Below are 20649 nucleotides of genomic sequence, written 5' to 3' on the forward strand. Positions count from 1 at the left end.
CAGCTCAAAAGCATTCCTGGGACTCGAGTCCAGCAGTTATAGAGGCCTGTGGAAGGTCCACTCCTGCCACTCCCATGCCACCAGGCCACCCTGGTGCTTCCCCACACTGCCCCTCAGAGAACATCGACCTAATGCTGTGTGTCACAAAACAGCCAGCACCAGTCTAGCACACCCCAGTAACCGTGAGCTTCATAACAGTGCTTGGAAGACCTGCGCAGCCTTCATTGTCTCCATTTTACAAGAGTAAACTGAGGCTCAGAGGGTGATGTCGCCTGCCTAAGGTCACCCAGGTGATGAATGGTGGAGTTGGCCCTCAAATCCGGGAGGGCAAGTGCACCCAGGCTGATGGGCAGGTGGCTCACTGGGTGAGCAGAGCAGCTGCTAAACCCAAGGGAGAACCACTGCTCCCCACAGCTGGTGAACAAACCCTGGCTGCTCAGAGCATGGCATTGGCTGGGATGAGGGCCCCAAGGAGCTCAGCAGAGGAACCAGTGAAGTCCCAAACAGCAACCTCACAGTGGGTAAGGAGGGGAGTCTCTCCAAAAAGGCAGGCCAGGGCAAGGGTATGTGTGCTCTGGCTGGTGACCTGAGGGGCTCAGCCTGCTGAGCTCTGTGATCACAGAGCCCTAGCAAGAACTTCTGGGCTTAACTTTCAGGAAGGTCAAGTTTGGTTTGCAGAGGAACCTCTTGACAAAGCCATCCCCAATTCCATCATAACTGTTTATCAAGGAAAGCTGGGGAAGCTCTGACCTATAGTGGCTAAAATCAGGATCACCTGGCTTCTGGAGACACCCAAGGCTGGGTAGACCCTAGGGCTAGTCCAGACACAACAGCGATTATTAATGTCCTATCTGCACCTGGCATGACTCTTGCTGCTGGCACCAGATGGAAGGATAAAGTGAGGACTGCAAAGGGAAGCCCTTGGAAAGTTACAGGCCTCAGATAAACATCAGGAAGATGGTAATTAGGGTGAAGATGTGATCCTCACATGCTGAGGACTCTCCATCTAAAACAACAATGCGGGGGAGACCTGACAGGCCAGGGCAACCTAAAGACTGCACCTGCTCGGGACAGCACCAACAGCAGGAGGCAGGACAAAGGGCCACATACCTTGTAAGGTCATCCTAAAGTCTGTTTTCCCCATATAAACACACTTTTGAAAAATAATATATACATTTTACTAAAAAGGTATTCCTAAAAAAATAAAACAGTACAACCTCAATTTTATAGGACTAGGTTTCTGACGCTATACAAGCCCCAAGGGCAATTTGGTTTCCTATTGATCTGAGAGGCCTCTTGGCCTGGCTCTGACATCAGCAGATTCAGACCTAGAGACTTCCTGAGAGTGGGATGGATCTCACACAGCCCCCCCCCCCCCGAATGGGCTCAGTGAATGCATGTGCATGGAGGGAACCTGCCATCTCTTCTTTGGGGGGCTGAGAAATAGCTGTCCTGGGCAGGGAAGGGTCTAGCTTCATCCTGGGCAGGGAAGGCTCTAGCTTCATGAGGCAGTGAGGAACTGGGGAGCTATGTCTGGTGTGACAAGATGCCCCTGTCTCGCCTTGGATGACAGCGGTAGCAGCAGGAGCAGCACCTAACACATCAGCAGAGTATGGCATTGCTGGGCACTGTTCAATGAGCTTCACATAGGCTGACACATTTAATCCTCCCAAGATGCCTGTGAAGTGGGTACTGTTATCAGCTATGTGTTCCAGATTCAGAAAATGAGGCTCAGAGGCTAAGTGACTTGCCCAAAGTCACTGGACTAGGCTGTGGTGAGCCAGACAGCTCTGAGCCACTCCTCCCCTATGGGTTCGCTCAACTTCCCAGCCTCAAGGCCTTTGCTTTGTACAGAGGTGCCACTGAAGGGTCACCCTAGAGAGGACTGAGATTGGGTCCCTGGCCCTCAGACTAGGGCCAAATAGGCCACAAACATCCACAGAGGTGGCCTTGCCACATTGGGCCACACCCAGCCTGTTGAACAGGAAGGCAGGCTTTGAGGACTGTGAGCCTCTGTAATGGGGTGCCCTGTTTATGTCACCCGGGGGCTGGAGACTCTGTGACTCACTCAGTAAACACCCCTGGCTGCTGCCCACTGCAGTTCCCATGGTTCTCCCCTGGAAGGATGTTCTGCAGAATGAAGGCCTGAAGGACCCAGAAGGCACATTTCCCTGTGGGAGGGCACTTTGAAGTAGACTTCCTCATGTGGGAGGGAAGGGGCAGGGGGGCAGGGGTGGGATGGAGAATAGCATGATTGAGACGATGACTTTGAAGTAGGAGTCAGTGTTGGGGTGGTGGGACACCCTCCCCCTGCAGAGCACAGAGGCACTTCGGGATGGGGGGGCACAGTGAGTAGTATTCGCTGAGGGGGTGGCACCCAAGGCCAATACCCACAGATCAAGTAGGGAGCCCAGCTGAGCAAGTCACTTGGGAAGAAGGATGGCAGTGGCCACCTGGTTCTAGGCCTCAGGAGAAGGCTATGTCAGTCTAGACCATCCAGAGAGGTGCCTGCTGCATGGCCTTGTAACACCAAGGTCAAGGGTTCGGATTCCTCTACCGGCCAGCCACAAAGAAAAAAAAATTGGTTAATTGTATGGTATGTGAGTTATATCCCAATAAAACTATTACCCACACCCCAGAGAAGGGCCTGCCCTCTACTGGGCTGATCCAAAGAGAAGAGAGCGGGAAACCTCCAACTCCATGGTGGAGACAGCTGTGGCTATGGCTGGAACACCTCAGCTAGAGCTCCAACTCCAGGAGAGAGGAAGGTGGGCCTGAAGAACAACTGACAGCCATGCCTGAGGACAGTACAGCTGGATTAACACAAATGCACCCTGTATGGTTCTGAAAGTGGCTTGACCTTTAAGGCCTCACTAGGGCTTCATCGTGGAATCCAAGTTTCCTCAGGAGACATCAAGTCCCTCAAGAACACCCTTCACTTTGTGGCATCCAGAAACACACATTTTTAGTTTTACAAAGCAGGTGACTGGTTGATGTGCCTGGCATCTGCTCAGGGGTGGACTGCCGTTCGGATTTGCAAAGGGGCTAAACGGTGTGAGGTAGGATAAGGGTGCCAGAGGGACATACAGACACCCAGCTCCAGCCACAGGACAGCCTTCACTTATTCTCTGTGACACAAGTTTCTTGCAAAATTACTTTAATACTCCTAACTACTAACACATAACAAACCTTCCATGAGCACCCCTAAAACATAGTGACAGGAAATATTTTTAGTGTTGTACTCCTCTGGATCCATGAAGCTATTTTTAACCATCTTCTCAGACTTAATATCCGATTTTATCCTCTAAAGTTCTAATTGATTCCACCTCCCCTGATCTCTCACTTGATGAGGCCGTGAAGAACATTAGGCAGTTTCTGACAGGTTTGAAGTGGGGTATTTTTCAAAGTTTTTGCAAGTTGCTCAGATCTCTCTTAGCACCTGCAGCTTTCAGACATGTCTGTAGCCCCATAACCCCCAGTCATGACACCTGGCCTTTCTCCTCAAGCGTGCTTCCTTCAGTGTGCTACTGTGACATGCCATGTACAATGTGATACAATGTGGAGCAATCCTCACTCAGACCAAGAACGAGAGGTAGGGAAAGGATGCCACACCATTTCAACCCCATTTTGGTTAGATACACCAAGAGTCCTTTCTGTCCCTCATGTGGGCTGAACTGGGGACAGCTCTTCCTTGCTGTTGGTCTCCTCTCCCCGCTTTAACAGCTTTAACACCTTCCTCTTTTCCTCGTGGGCCACATGCGTCCCTCTAGTAGCATTGCTCTGCCCATGTGCTGGCATGGGAGAGGGGGATCAGCAGAGTCCCAGCCTGGCATCAAGGGCCAAGGAGACAAGGAGTCAGAGGACCTTGAAATCCTGCCTTGCCCCACCCTCACATGCCACATGCCAGCCACCTGGGCTTCGCTCATTCCCTGGATGTGCCCATGGCCCCTCCAGACCTACAGACAGACTGCTCCCTCTGCCAGGACCACTCTCCCTCCCTTAGGTGAGATGCCCCCACTGGGCACACTCCATTGCTGGCCACCACCTCTCATCAGGACATTTTGCTCTTATTGAAACTGTGTCTGTGTTACATATGAGTTGCTAACACAAGCTCCAGAGGGCAGGGCCCACATCTACCTCACTGATGAAGGTAGTCAAGGCCACAACTAACATTTATTGAGCAGCTACCTAGAGCCAGGCATGGGCCAAACACTTCCCACAGATTCATCTCCCTTAATCCTCACCATGAATGTGGAAGGGAGAGCCCATGATCACCTGTACATTGCAGATAAACATGCCAGGGCTTGGAGAACTGCAGGGATTCCTCTGGGGTTGCTTGGAGCATAAAGAATGACACCAGGCTTGAACCCAGAGCCTGGGCTCTCAGGAGCCTTGAGCCATTGCTCACATTTCCTTGGCATGTCCCTGAAGTGCCCACCCAGCAGAGTGGTATGAGTGGACAAACAGTGTTTCTTTCAAATACTGTTGTGATCCAGCTCTGGGTGGACACACTATGGCAGGAGCCAGCATTAGTGATTTTTAAGTCTAGTGGCCTGGACAGGGCTTGGATGGTTCCGAGAGCCAGGATCTCGGGGCAGTCACTGCTGTTTCTTTAATTTGGATTAGAAAATCAATTACGGTTTTAAAAAATCCAGCACCTGCCAGCCAACTTCAAATGGTCCCAATACCAGACCAAGTGTAGACACCTGGGTGAATTCACATCATGGCCTACCTGGGTAAGGACATCCAGCTGGCCCACAATGTGCTCCAGAGTGCTGGTCAGCGTCTGAGGCATGCTGACGGGCTCCTGGGGCTGGCTTTGCACAGACTGCAGATTCCTGCTTCTGCCTGGTGGGATGGGGAAACCCACTTCCGGCTAATTAAAGACAGAAAGAAGATAGTCTCTCAGTCTATTCAGTGCTTGAGGAAATACCCGAGAGAGGAATAGCCCCTCTAAAAGATGCAAAATGGAAACCAGCAGCAAGCAAATTCCAAGAATTCCAAGTGTCAGTGAGAAATGGCAGCATGGCAGTGTTCCCACACCTGGGTCCACACACCCACCTTTCCCAGCAGAGGCCATGAGTGAGGAGCGGAATCAGAGCACCTGGCGGGCCCAGCTGGAAGGGGCCTGGTGGGGACAGACAGGTGAGCCAGTGAGTGCCTTCAGCCTGCTCTCAAAGGCCCTCAGGGAGGCTGGCCTGTCCCCCGTCACTTCATGCAGCTCTCACCTTCCAGCAGGCATCTTGGTGAGTCCAGAGACACTGAAGTCCAAGCTGGCCCTGAAGTCACCTCCCCTCCCAGTCGGCTCAACTCCTGTTCCCCACCCCCCAACATGGGGATGTCCCAGGCTTCACTAACACCTTCCCAAGGCCCCAGTAGCTGTGGCTCAGAACTGAGAGGAGGGGGAAGGATGTTCCAACCCAGCCCTGGCCTAGATCCCCCGGGAAAACAAAGATTTCCGTATGGATGTCCCAGCCAGATGGCTGGAAGGAGTCAGAATCCACAAGACAGGCACCCCTAGGCTGCTTCAGATAGGACTCCAGGAATGTGAGGGACTTGGTGTTTCTGCCTAAGGCCCTTTAGCCCCCAAATTCAGAAAATTCAGCCCCCTGGTCTATGCACAGATGACAGACAAAGGCTTCTCCTGACCTAGGAGGTGCCGTGCACATGTTCAGAAGGGCTGGAAGCCCAGAGCCATGGGTGCCCAAGAGCAAGCCCAGAAGATGCCCCAGTTCTGGTCTTGTAGCCTGCAATTCCTCTGTAGACTTGTTTCCTGGGGAAATGTCGTGCTCAGTGATGGCCCACACTCTGGGCTAGCCCCAAAGCCTCAGGAACCCATAAATGCGGCCACACTTGGGGCTCAGAGTTTTAAACTACTACCTCACCAATGGGCATCTGAAATGTTACCACATCACTCCCCAGCTTTGCCAATCCTCCAGGGCTCTCTGTCACCTTTAGGAGAAAATTCAAGCCCGCTGGCAAGGCACCCCTATCTGGCTTGCCTCCTTCCACAGCTCCTCTCCTGCCTTTGCATCTTGTGCCCAGATCATGTGGTCCTCTACTGTGGATGCCCTCACCCACCCTTCCTCTCCCTGCTCCAGGCATCCCAATCCCACCCTCACCTTGCAATGCCCCATTCCTAATCAGGAGCTCCTCTGTGCTCCTGCACATCTAGGCCTGCCCGATCCCTGCCCTGATCAGTGGGCAAGACTGATGCTGCCTGGCAAGGAGGGAATAGAAATCCTGAGTGTTTCTGTAGAAGGGCTCAGAAAACGACAGTACTGAGTTGAGCCTCTGGAAGCACAGAGGATGCTGAGGGGGAGCACCACTGACTTTAGCAACAGAAACCCTCCTTCTGAGCCAAAGCTGAGCCAGCTCCAAACTGAGGCCCTGATAGGAAATGACTGTCCAAAGGAACCCACCTCAAAACCCCAGGGCTGCCCCAAGCTGTTTCACTGCCTCCTTGCCCAGTCCCATCAGGAGACACTGCAGCACTTAACACACCAGCAGTCCAGCAATTGCTCTGCTTACTTGCCACCTACTATATGTCCTCATTTAATGTCACCTCACTTAATCCTTATGATAGCCCTTTGCAATAGATATTATTAACCTTATTTTTGAGATGGGGAAACCCAGGCTCAGAGAGGTTAAGTAACTTGTTCTAAGTCACCCAGCAAATGACAGAGCTGGGACCTGAATCAGAAGTGCAGACTCTTCTTGGACATCAGGCAGCTTCTGGCAGGTGACATCAGCTGCAGTTGGGCTTCCACGTGCATAGCTCCTCTCCTGCATTCTCGTGGAGGCCCCCAGCTCCTGGGTCTAACACTTTTTGTGTCATTCTCCAACCCTGCCTGCTCTGGAATGTCTGCCCAGCACAGAGGTGAGCACAAAGTAGACCCTCCACACTCACTCAACACCTCAAAGAGACGAGCTCACCACCTGAAATTCCAGCACTGCAGCATAGGGCCAGCAGCCCTGCCCCCATGGCACTGCAGCCACTTACCTGTACTCTAGCATTCTGGAGCTATGGCATTTCCCTGAGAGCTTGGAAAACAGTGAGAAAGCCAATATAAGAAAACGACACGCAAGAATGGGAAGAGTTGCTTGAACAAGGGCCATGAGTAATCACAGAATAACGAGAGCAGCATTTAAGGGGAAAATTCTTGTCAGCACTTTGTCTGTTCAACATCAAAGGGTCCAAAGGGCTTTGACTAGTGGTTCTTAGTTAAGTATATCATAAGTAAAATCACAATAAAAATTAACCCACACAGACACACTAACTACGCCAAGTCAATAATTTCTCACATTTGCTAAATATAAACATCTTAATATCCTAACAACAACAAAAAGTGACTCTTAAGAGATGAAACTATTTAACTTTGTGGAAATCTCACTTAGGATCTGCAGGTGTCCCCTCTCATGCCACCCTGGTGTGGGACCTTGGATTCTCACAGTAGGTTAATGTGTTGCCTGCCTCAGTTCCTGTTACCTTTGTGCCTGCCTGTCATATGCCACCAGGAGCTCAGCACTTCACACAGGGCAGGAATTGCATACATATCTGGCTGATGATCAGCCACCCAGATACATGAACAACCAAACCATAGAACTTAATTAAAAAACAAAACATAACAGCTTGTAGGTTTTCCTTGTGACAATCCCTATCTGGGGTTGACTTCCTGACTGGTCTATGGGTTGACTATGGCCTCACTTTTTCATCAAGATGCAAGTAGGTATAAGGAGTTTCTGCCTAGGATATAGAGTCAGGGAAAGCATTAATCTCATCCTAACAAGAAAAAGACTGACAATTGTCTTAGTCCATTTTCTGCTGCTATAACAGAATACCACAGACTCAGTAATTTATAAAGAAAAGAGATGTATTCAGCTCACAGTTCCAGAGGCTGGGAAATCCAGGAACGTGGCGGTGGCATCTGGTAAAGGTCATCTCACAGTGGAAGGGCAGAGGGCAGAAGGCAGAAGGGTAAGAGAGAGTGAGAGCACACAAGAAAGAGAGGAAAAGGGACTGAACTCCCACAATAACCCACTCCCAGGATAATGACATTAATCTATTCATGAAGCAGAGCCCTCATGACCCAATCACCTCCCAAAGGCCCCACTTCTTACCACCACAATGGCAACAAAGTTTCCAACACATGAACTTTTGGGGAACACATTCAAACCATAACCTTTCACCCCTGGCCCCCAAAATTCATGTCCCCCTCCTATACAAAATACATTCATTCCATCCCAATAGTCCCAAAAGTCTTAAGCTGTTTTGGCACAACTCAAAAGTCCAAAATCCAAAGTCCCATCTAAACCAGATATGGGTGAGGCTCAAGGTGTGATTCATCCTGAGGTAAATTCCCAAGAGCATAAGAGTATACCCGTCTGAGGGACAGGCTCATAGGGAAGACCAAAAGCTGAGGATGGAGCAGGAAGACTGAGAAAATCTTCCAACACCCAGACCTCAGCCTAACTATGAGGTAACACTAAACTAAGATCAACTCCTGATAAGACTGACTATTTACCTCAATCTCTACCATCCTAAACATGATGTCTGGCATTCAATCAAAAGTTATGAGACACAAAAAGGCAAGGAGGAAAAAAGCCAAAAAAACCCACTGTCAAAGCAATCAGCAGAATCAGACTCAGATGACCTAGATGCTGGCACTGTCAGACACAGAATTTAAAATAACTATGATTAATATGTTACAGGTTCTACTGAACAACACACATGAACAGACAAGGAATTTCAGCAGAAAGATAAAAAGTATTAAGAGTAAAATGGAATGCTAGAAATAAAAACCCTGTTAACAGAGATGAAGCATGACTTTGATGGGCTACATCAAAGCAAGTTGAGAAAAATAAATGAGTGCCCTTAAACACACATCAATTCCTCAAACTAAAACACAAGATGGAAAAAACAGAACAGAGCATCTCACAGTGGAAGCTATACGACAGACAATATCAAATTGTTTAACACATGGGTAACTGGAATCCCAGAAGAGAGAGAAAAGAGACATTTTTTATAGTACAAGTTTGCTGGTAATGAATTCTCTCAGCTTTTTTTTGTCTGGGGGAAAAAAAGTCTTCATTTCCCCTTCATTTCTAAAGATATTTTTACTGAGTATAGAATTTTGAGTTGGCATTTTTTTCCTTTCAACATTTTAAAGATGTTATTTCAATCTCTTTTGGTTTGTATAGTTTCATATGATAATTATTCTGGACAGGTGTCTTTTTTTCTTTTGGCTACCTTCTCTCTTTCTCTCTCTCTCTTTCTTTTTTTTTTTTTTTGGCAGCTGGCAAGTATCCAAACCTTTGACCTTGGTGTTATAACTCTGTACTCTAACCAACTGAGGTAACTGGCCAGCTACCTCTCTGGCTATCTTCAAGATTTTTTTGTTAAATCTCTGGTTTTCAGAAGTTTGAATACAACTTGTCTAGGGTTTTGTCTTTGTTTTTTCTCCACCCTGTTCATTGTTTCTCTGAGCTTCTTGGATACGGTTCGATGCCTTTCATTATTTTTTTAAAAATTCTTGACCATTATCTTTCAATAGCAAAAAAAAAAAAAAAAAAAAAAAGTAGATATTAGTTTCCTAGGGCTGCTATAACAAATTGTCACACTTGGTGGCTCAAACTAACAAAAATTTATTCTTTCAACAGTTCTAGAAACCAGAAGACTGAAATCAAGGTTCAGCAGGGCCACACTTCCTCCAGAGGCACTAACGGAGAATCCTTCCTCAACTCTTCCAGCCAAAGCTGGCTTCAGGATTCCTTAGCTTGGGGTTACATAACTCCAATCTCTGCCTACGTCTTCACATGGTCTTTTCCTCTTCTGTGTGTCTCTCTTCTGTGTGTCTCTTAATAATGACACTTGTCACTGGGTTTAGGACCAACCCAGTAATTCAGGATGATCTCATCTTGAGATTCTTAACTTAATTACATCCACTAAGACCCTTTTCCCAAGTAAGGTCACATTCGTGGGTTCTGGGAGTTAGGGCACAGATATATCTTTTGGGGGCTATCATCCAACCCACTACAAAATGCTTAGGTATAAATCTAACAACATATGTTCAAAATCTGTATGCTGAAAGCTACAAAACACTGATGAGAAAAAACAAGACCTATATCAATGAAGAGATACATCATGTTCATATATTGAAGGCTCAGTGGTGTTAAGATGCCAGTTCTCCTCCAAATTATCTATAAACATCAAGCAGTTGGTTCTAAAATGTATATGAAAAGGCAAAGAAACTAGAAAAGCCAAAACGATTTTGAAAAAAGAACAAAATTAAGGACTCATACTACCTGATTTCAAGACTTAGTCTAAAGCTACAGTAATTAAGACAGAGTGGTACTGGTGAAAGGATGGACACATAGATCAATGGAACAAACAGAGTTCAGAAATAGACCCACAGATATCTGGCCAATTAATTTTTAACAAAGGTTCACAAACAACTTTCTAGAGAAAGGGCAGTATTTTTAACAATTGCTGGAAGAACGGAATATCCACACACACAAAAATGAACTTTGGTACATACTTTATACCTGATGCAAATATTAACTCAAAATGGATCACAGACCTAAATGTAAAACCTAAAACTATAAAATTTGTATACGTTTTCCTTCTAAAACACAGGAGAAAGTCTTTTTGACCTAGGATTAGGCAGATTCCTTAGATAAGACACCCAAAGCATGAACCATGAAAGAAAAAATTGATAAAATAAACCATCAAAATTCAAACTTTCTGATCTTTGAAAGACACTGTTAAGAAAATGAAAAGAAAAACCACAGACTGGAAGAAAATACTTGCACATCACATATCCGATAATGGACTTATATGCAGAATATACAAAGAACTCTCAAAACTCAATAATGAGAAAACAAACAGCCCAATTTTTAAAAATAGGCAAAAAAAATTTGAAGAGACACTTCATCAGAGAAAATATGAGTATACTTCAAAAAGTTCATGGAAAGACTCGTATTATCTTTTATTTTACTTTATTTTTTGGCAGCTGGCTGGTACAGGGATCCAAATCCTTGACCTTGATGTTATAACATGTATTACTTTTTAATTCTATTTTTCCATGAGCTTTTTGAAGTACCCTAGTATAAAGATGGCAAACAGCCACACAAAAAGATGTTTCACACATCATTAGTCGTTAGGGAAATGCAAGTTAAAACTATAGTGAGATATTACTATATACCTATTAGAATGGTCTAAAGTTAAAAAGACTGACCATATCAACTGCTGGTGAAGAGGTGAAGAAACCTGAACTCTCATACACTGCTGCTGAGAATGTAAGATGGTACAACCACTTTGCAGAACAGTTTGTCAGTTTCTTTTTTTCTTTTTTTTTTTTAAAAAGATGACCGGTAAGGGGATCTTAACCCTTGACTGGGTGTTGTCAGCACCATGCTCAGCCAGTGAGCGAACCAGCCATCCCTATATAGCATCCGAACCCGTGGCCTTGGTGTTATCAGCACCACACTCTCCCGAGTGAGCCACGGGCCGGCCCTGTCAGTTTCTTAAAAAGTTAAACATACCCTATTTTATGTCCCAGCCATTCCACTCCTAGGTATTTACACAAGAAAAATGAAAACATACGTTCACAGAAAAAAATGTACATGAATGTTCACAGCAACTTTATTTGTAATAGCCAAAACTAGAAATAACCCAAACGTTCATCAACAGGTAGATAAATAAATTGTGGTATATCCATTTGACAGAGCACTACTCAGCAATTAAAAGGAATGAACTACTGATAAATCTAACAATATGGGTCAATCGCAAAATAATTAGGCTGAGTGAAAAAAAAGACCAAAAGAAATACATAATTGTATAATTCCATTTATATTGAATTCTAAAAATACAAACTAATCTATAGTGACAGAAAGCAGATTAGTGGTTGCCTGAGGCTAGAGGTGAAGGGAGTGGATTGACAACAAAGAGACACAAGAGAACTTTTTGAGATGATGGAAATATTCTGTATCTTGACTGCAATCGGCAGTGGTTACATGATTCTGTCGAAACTCACAGAACTATCCACTTTTTAAAATGTTACTATTTGTGAATTATAAAGCCTGACCTCAAAAAAAAAAAAAAAAGGTGGGGGCCAAGCCCGTGGTGCACTTGGTAGAGTGCTGCGCTGGGAGCGTGGCAACGCTCCCGCCGCGGGTTCGGATCCTATATAGGACTGACCAGTGTACTCACTGGCTGAGTGCCGGTCACGAAAAAACGACAAAAAAAAAAAAAAAAAAAAAAAGGTGGGGGGGAGATGCAGTTACAACTGCAATGCCTCTAGGAGCCCAACCCACCCATCACACGACACACTTGACACTACCCATCACTGCCACTCATCACTCAAGGTGAAAATCACCACCTCTCCATGGGGTATTACCAATGGGCCAAACCCAAGGCTGAAGACCCTAGGTGAGGCCCATGAAGTCTTCCATTGGTCTGCGAATTAGAGTTTCCGAACACAGAAAGCCAGAGTCACATTTCAGTGCAGTTCAATTCCCAAAGCCTCAATCCCAGCAGTGGAGGCTGAGAGAGCAGCAGACATCACCAGGCAGGGTTTCCCAGTCTGTGGAGTGTCAGGCCTCAGCCACTTAGGGGTTCATACACAGCTTGATAGGAGCAAAGTCTACACACACCTGGTGAGCAGCCAGGAGTAGCTGGAGCCTGACCATAGATTTTGTGAGCTGACCTGACAGAACATCCCCCTCGGAGGGGTGGGTGGGTGGAGAGGACAATTATTAAAACCTATGAAAGGTGGAAATTTCTCCTTTTCTTTTAATATCTAACATTGGACGTTATACTCTGCCTGGCCTGCTCCTGAAACTGAAACTCTGTAATGGACAAAAGTATCCAGGAACTGGTCCACAGCTTGAGTCTGGGCCAGAGAGGACAAAAGGAGGTGACCTGGGGCCAACAGCAGGGTTGTCTCACTGGTACCCTTCTTGTACAGACTGAAGTGGGCAGTATGTCTGGTCACTGACCACTTAAGACACCAAAGAATGTCACTGCATTCCAAAGCAAGGCTGAGTACAAAACTAGAAAAAACAGACAGATGGACACATGGACATACACACACATGCACACACACATACCATGATTAAATCTTTTCAACTTCATCTTTCACTGAACACTTCACTTCATAGTTAAGTGCAGGATGAGGAGACTCACAGACACAGATGTTTCTTAGTCCTGGATTCAGGTTTTCGGCTTTGACAATTTGCCACCATGAAAAGTTAACAGGCATCCATGTCTGCCTGTCTCCACGTCTGCTAAACCTGGTTCTGAGGAGGGAAGCAGGGAACAGGACAGAGTTCACGTGGGCTCATCCTCATGTCCAGGTTCTTGAGTGGAAAAGGCAGGGCTGTTTTCTCAAATCAAAGCTCAAAAGAAACCTAATACTGTATTCACCACACTATTTACAGACTAGATATACTATAGCATTATTTGCCCTATAATTTAGGGTTCTGGCCTGGAATGCAACAAGAAAGGAAACTTCTGATGCTAAACATAGTCCTGAACCCAAGAGGAATTCTGGTTTCTTAAAATCACCTGATTATCTGGCAGTCTTGCCAATGTTCTTCCAAGCCAGCCCCAGCCTGAGTATGGGGTTTGGTTACTGCCACCAGCTTTCATCTAGAGGGCGTGAGCATGCAGAGTGCCTCTGCATTCCTCACACCTGGCTTTAAGGAGGGCAGGGTGCTGGGTCTCTGTGAAAGCTCAGGGACACAGAGACACAGGCCCTGGGGGCCAGCACAGCAGCCTCCAAACCAAATCAGATGCTCCAGAACCACAGATCACAGTCAGGTCTCAGAGCCACCCCTTGACTCTAGGCCCCCTCCAATGGGAAATCAACAGTGCGTCCTTCGGACTAAGAGTTATGAAGGGGTCGAAGGTGGGCCTAAAATGGAGGATGAAGGATCCACGTGCCTGACCAACCCTTGGATTCCAGGCCTTGTCACACACAGAACCAGTGTCGCTGGGTCCCAGGACCATTGGCAGCTTGGTGCACTTTCTCATCTCGCTGTCCCCTTCAGAGAGTGGTCCCTTTGAGGCAAGGATCATAGGGGGCTCTGTCGTCCTATTACACCTGCCTCACTCATAGGTCTGTAGGCATGTGGGAGATGCTAAATGCACAAACCAAGAAACCTCATTATCCTCACCCAGGCCCAAGGCAAGACCAAGGCCCATGCCCCTAGGCTGTGACAGCCATTCCTGGGCTCAATCCCCACCAATCTGCTGACTCCCTAGCCTAGCCCTGCAAAGGTTTCCATGTGTTTCTCCACACACAAGAGGGGGCAATTTTTCAAAAGAGTGAAAGGATTGCCTTGGTAGGCAGGAAATGGAAAGTCCAAATATGCCCCCAAGGAAAAGAAGTGTAGCTGGAAGGTCTGTCTTACTGACAGGACACACACAAGTGAGGAATGCAGTGAGGAGAAAGGAGTGAGATAAAATGGAGAAGGCGGGGAGACTAATCAATTTCTAACTGGTGGAGGCCATGAGAAAGCAGGCAGCCATGCCATCACGCACCGAGAATATTCCTTGGAACAGAGGCGGTCCCTGGCCCTCTTCCCTGGGAGGGTTCTGAGGGGGCAGAAAAACAACCCCCAGCCTTTAGGAGCTAAAGTCCTCCAGATCATCACATCTTATTACAGCCCAAAACACACAATGGTGGGCAGCAAGGCAGAGATGGGGTCAGGAACACAGAGAAGGAGTAGGGGGAAGGGGCGTGGTCTAGGACCCTACATAGCCCATGGAAGCATTAGGAGGAGGTAGGTCCATCTAGGGCCAGCCATACTCCTGCTGACAGTCTGTCCCATGTTTCCTGGAGCAGAATCACCTCTGGAGCAACTTCAGAAATGACAATATGGACTAGCAGACCTCCCCTCCCTGCAGGCCCCATGCTGGTGTACAACACGTGTATAAGAGCATTCCCTCTGAACATGCTCAAGCTCCCATTAGGGCAGGTTTAGATCAGCTCCACAACATTCCCCAGGGCCCACTATAGGCTGGTGCTGAGTATCTTAGAGTTACCTACTGCCCACCTGGAGACAGTAATGCCTACCTTCCCCACAGCAAACACCTGAGCCGAAGCATCCCGGGAAAAAGAAGATCAAGGATTCTGATAAAGCCCAAGTGTTGACTGTAGATTTTTTTTTTAAATTATACTGCTTTGATCTAATTTTAGTCTTGAAGAAAAGCTGCAAAAAATAGTACAGAGAATTTCCATATATCCCTCCTCCAGTGTTAACATCTTAAATAAACACAGGACAATGATCAGACCAGGACATTAACAATGGGACAATATCATTAACCAAACTAGGACCTCATTTGAGATTCACCAGTTTTTCTACTAATGCTCTTGGATCTGATGTTCCAGAATCTTATCTAGTATTTCACACTGAATTTATTATATACTTAGCGTCCTGTAATGTGTGTCATTTCCTTAGTCTTCCCTTCTCTTTCATGAGCTTGACACTTTTGAAGAATATTGATCAGTTATTTTGTCAAATGTCCCGCAATATAGGTCTCTTTGATGTTTTATCACGAGTGGACTTAGGTTATAAATTTTTGACACCACCACAAAAGCAATGTGCTTGATATCACAGGGTCCATGCAGACAGGACTGAGTACCAGTAGTGCTGACCTTGATCAATGGTGACAGTATTTCTCCAATGCAAAGTTACCCTGTGTAGTTAATTTTGGCGGATTGTGGATTTTAAAAAGTGAATGTGTTACTGTCATTATAAACTCTGTGTGTCAGCCCAGCTTGCTGACAGCTGCAGCTGCCCCACAAATGAGAGGCATCTAATGAAGATGAGCAGCAAAGCCGATGTCTCCGGAAGATGCCGAAGCTCTTGGTGACAAAGAGGAACAGTAGCGGTTTATTTATAGATCCACTTGAAGACAGCTCATTGTAACTACTGGAGTTGAATTTTTAAAACCTTGGGAACAAAGGCTGGCTATTTTAAACTCTCCTTGTACTTAGTTCAATGGAGAGTGTTAGAGCCACCAACCACACCCCGGGCATCACTCCCAAACTCAGTAATTCATATTTTGTGCAGCCTCACAGGACATGAGCAAAGCCTGCCGAGACAGATAATCAGGACTGGCTCTGTCCAACCTGCAGAGGCAGCAGGCCTCAGACTGGCCAGAGCCCTTCACCAATGGCCCCACACTTCCCAGGGAGGAGTTGAGTGAGGCTGTGTCCCACAGGGTCTCACAGCCTCTCCTTTCCTGGAAAATGAAGTTGCAAATAACTGTAGTGAAGGAAGGTTACATCACACCACCCCCCAGCTCACAGACTTCAAAGAGGGCCAGCGCCCCCCAGAGGATGCTTCCCCTAGGACAGCTGACAGTAGCTGGCCCACCTGTCACTGACACATCTCCAGGAAAGAACAAGGAGCTCATAGTACCAAACTCCCTCTGAGGACAGTGGGAAAGTAGCACGAACCTAGAAGCTCCCCTGCCCCCAGGCCTGACCACGGCTCCTCCACGCACCAGAACCATGGGCAGGGGTGGGGGCATGTGGGTTTCTCAGAGCTTCCCATGTCCTTATTCAAACAGAAAGCACAAGTCAACATTCTTGCAGAAAAATGTGAATACAGACTAGGTATCTGATATAAGGAATTATTAATTTTGTTGGGTGTGATAAGTGCATTGCTGTTATATAACCAAGAAAAGTCCTTATTTAGGGTAAAACGATATATCTATGATTTAAAAAATACTCTAACTCTTCTAAAAAATGTGGGGGAAAATGGACAAAATAAAATTGGCAAAATGTTGATGCTAGCTGAGGAGTACACGGGGGTTCATTATATTATTCTCTACTTTTTGTGCAAACTTGAAAATTTCCACAATCCAGAGGTGTTCTGTTTTGTTTAATAAAAAAAGCTTTGCAGTGACTGAAATGATCTGTGGCGGTGAAGCCAGGTGAGTGGGACCTCAACAGGAAGATGAGCCACAGGATCATCCCTACTCCAGTGTCCTGGGATTTGCAAGCACAGGAGGCAGATGATTTGTCTAAATCAATGGAATGTTCCAACCAGACTTTGGCATTGCCACAGAGAAAGCCCCTGATGGCATTGAGAGTTTTCAGTGAACCCTGCAGCAATGTCTGGACCTTCAAAGAAACTAACTGTAAGATAATCTCCATGGAAACCATCTATTCTGATTTTTTCCCCATGGTAACCAATAAGAACATAAACACAAGCATTATCCAACACCCTTACACCACATGGTCGATGCTGCTATCCAATTTGGAAAATATAAACTGCAAAAAGTTTTCTTCCTTTTAAAATGAAAAGAAGTTCTGAAACTTCTAGTCCAGATGTGCAGATTCTACCATTCCCTATCGCCTGGTCACTGACCATATCACACCATGCCATCTGCCCCCAAATGACAAATGAGGCCAGAAAGTGGCAAAAATTCCAAAAGAGTCAGAGCCCACCTCTAGCTTCACACACTCAACCCACACTGCCCACAGACTGAGGGCATATGACCTCTTAACTCCAATTTCCTGAGCACTTTTTGTACCAGGCACATGCTGGGCACCATGGGGGGAGCAAGGCCTCAGCCCTCCAGGGAGACAAGTTAGACCTGCAAATAACTGACAAGAGGAGAAGGGGGCTACTGCTGGGAGGAGGGCTCTGGGGAGTTGGAGCAGGAAGAATTCACAACCTGCTGGCTTCCCAGGGAAGGCTGCATGGAAGAGGTACCACCTGGAAAGAGACTAACAGGATGAGGATAAGCCTGCTGGGAATAGGAGACAGTGGTCCAAAGAATCATAGTAAGACCTAAGCAACTGGGTTTATTCCTACAGGTGGCTCATTTCTTCCATTTTCAGGTTTCTGGGTTTGAAAAAATAGTATGGAACAGAAAGGGGAAAAAAAAAAAAGAAAGAAAGATCCTTAAATGTCAAAGGCCTCAGTTCTTGTCCATTCTGCTTTGCACCACACAAATGGTACAAGATTCTTCTGTGGCCCCTGTTGCCTCTCACATGGAGAGGTGATTTGTCAGCATGGACTGACAGGGCTGTAGATTGCTTGTCATCACCATCAGCAGTGTCACAGTTTAGCAGTGTCACAGCAGTGGCCCCAGTGGCTGAAATGAAAGGTCCTCTGAGGCATGCAACCAAGCCCTGCCTGGGACCAAGTGTGCCTTGTAGTAAAGCATCACAAAGTTGAGACCCCACTGTCCTCTGTCCTGTGTTTCAGACTCATTTCCCTATATGCAAATGTGGAGTTTCCAATAACCCTGAACCTAAACTTGGCTGCCAGGGGGAAAGGAAAACCCAAAACAGTTCTGGGACTAAGAGATAATGGAACTCTCAAAGGGGTGTGTGTGGTCAGATTTATGTGTTAGGTGTGTTCCAGTGCATGCGGAGATATATCCAAGGGCCTTTCAGGCTTTGTCTGTATTCCTGAGTTAGCCTTCTCCATCTTCATGACATGGTGATTGTCTTAATATGCCCTGCCCTGGATGTCTGAGAACATACCTCCCATTGGTTTAAGTCATTCAACAGGCCTTCCTTCCTCAGCATCATGCAATTCTCCTCTGGAAAAGGACCTACTTGCTTGTAGAATGGATGGGAATTTTTCAGTGGCAGGAAACTACCATCAGCCCAGAGAAGGGAATTCCGGCCTCTGTTCCTGGCATGCTATCTCTACTGCCATCACGGTTTCAGGGCTATCCCTGCTCTTGCTACCTGGAGATATTTTGCCAAAGCCTCGGCAAATAATGCCTTCATCTGGGGGTTTAAATGTTGAGCCACAAACATCCAGGCCATCTCCAGCTCAGGTGTCACAGACTCACACTCATCAGCTTCCCTAAAACCGAGCAGGCTCTCTGGAGGACGGGAGCTGGCCTAGGCACCCACATCTGCAGGGTGAGAGGAGGGAGGCAGGGACACTGAGACAGTAGGGGAGACACTGAGGACAATGCAGGAGGTAGGTGGCATGGAGGACGTGGATTTAGGAACAGGTGACTGGATTAATTGCAGCAGCACTAACAGGCAGGACAGGAGTCAAGATAGGACAGCAGGTCTGTCAGAGGCCCACAGCAGGGCTTCACGCAGCGAGTACCTTCTTCCTTCTTACTGATATCACTGGCTGGTAATAAAACCACACATCTGCCTGCCTGGCTATATATAGAGATTGGCAGGTGCCTTTGGCTTTAAAGGGCCCACAGGGCACCACTGGGATTTCTTTTAACACTGCACTGGGATTATAACCAAGACCTCACCACTTTTCCTTCTCTGAAAAGAAGCAAACTACAGGCGGCTGAGAGCGACACTGATTTTGCAATTGTCTCTCTCAAGTTGCAGTCCCCACAAGTCATGGAAACTTCCCAAATGGAAAGAGACTCTCTTCTTCTCCCACCATCCCCCTGCCCAGGATACTACAGTTACAATTGGCTACACTGTTTTCCAATAGACCAGTGGTTCTCAAAATGGGTCCCTGGGCCAACAGCATCAGCATCAACTAGGAATTTGTAAGAAATGCAAATTCCCTACTGAATCAGATATTCTGGGGATTGGGCCCAGCAAACTGTGTTTTAACAAGCCTTCAGGGTGATTCTGACGCACACTAAAGTTTGAGAATCACTGCAAGAGGCTTACTACAATAAAGGTCAAATGTTAAAAGGCTTGCCTCTTCACCACAAAGATGGCCTGCAGGGATGAATCAACATGGAAAATTATCCCAGTCAGAATTGCCCCCACCCCTGCCTGCTGTCCCTCATCCCAGCAGGTTTTGAACACACATTCATGTTCCTGACTGGCTCTTAGTTGGACAGAGGAGGGAAAAGGAACATTTTTAAAATAGCTAAAGCTTGGTGAGCATTGAACATGTGCAGGCATGGTGCCACGTGCAGCTGGGCATGCACCGACCATGAAATCTCATGAAGGAGGGTTTGGCATCTCCCCATGTGACAAAAGAGGAAACCAGGCCTCAAGGAGGTCTGGCCACTTGCCCAGGGACACAGCCCAGGCAAGGCAGAGGCAGAGGCAGAATTCAATCACAGGTCGGTCAGAAGCCAGAACCCAAGCTCTTAACCACAGGTAAGCTTTTCTCCTTAAAATGAGATCTTGGGAGGTGAGTGGAGAAAAGCCCTTGGCCCCAGAACTCAAGGTTAACGTCTGGACCAGAGAGCAGCCAACCCTGAGAACTCAGGAAGTGTTTTTGCTGTTGTTGTTTCCCAGTTTCACTGAATTACCTAGAACTCTGTGTTCTTCCCCTCCCACCCCACCCAGCACAACCTTCCTTCCCAATTGCATAATGGGCCCTCAGACATTTGGAGGGAGGGCAAAAATAACAGTAAATTCAAATAAATGCACCTTTACTATTTAAAAGTGGTTAAAAATGCTTCTCTGGTTGACGGAGAAGTACGTCCCATGGTGGCTGGGGTTTGAAGGAGCAGGTGCTATATCCAAGGTCAGCCAAGACGCAGGGGTCCTTATGTCTCAGGGATAGGCCCCAAAGCACGGACTGCAGGAGAGTGGATAAGCACAGAGAGGGTGAGAAGGCCAGGATTGCAGCAGGGAACAAAGCTAGGCACTAGACCAGCACTAGACCCTTGAAAACACCAACACAAGAACCTGCTACAGACAACTTCCTGGGTGCCCCACTCTTTGC

At 46.9% G+C, this 20649-nt stretch overlaps 1 protein-coding gene across 3 annotated transcripts in view; it reads right to left on the bottom strand.

Annotated features, from left to right (window-relative positions):
• Positions 1–20649, bottom strand: part of POC1A (POC1 centriolar protein A) — a 78259-nt gene that overhangs the window by 15429 nt on the left and 42181 nt on the right. For 2 of the 3 annotated variants that reach the window (XM_063114705.1, XM_063114703.1), the window contains exon 10: positions 4733–4876. The exons of the other annotated variant lie outside the window; for it this stretch is intronic. In XM_063114705.1, the coding sequence (XP_062970775.1) occupies positions 4733–4876 (144 nt within the window). The remainder of the gene's footprint in view (positions 1–4732; positions 4877–20649) is intronic. 3 annotated transcript variants of the gene reach the window in all.

The sequence above is a fragment of the Cynocephalus volans genome, chromosome 11 (assembly GCF_027409185.1).
Source record: "Cynocephalus volans isolate mCynVol1 chromosome 11, mCynVol1.pri, whole genome shotgun sequence".
NCBI classification, from domain to species: Eukaryota; Metazoa; Chordata; class Mammalia; order Dermoptera; family Cynocephalidae; genus Cynocephalus; species Cynocephalus volans.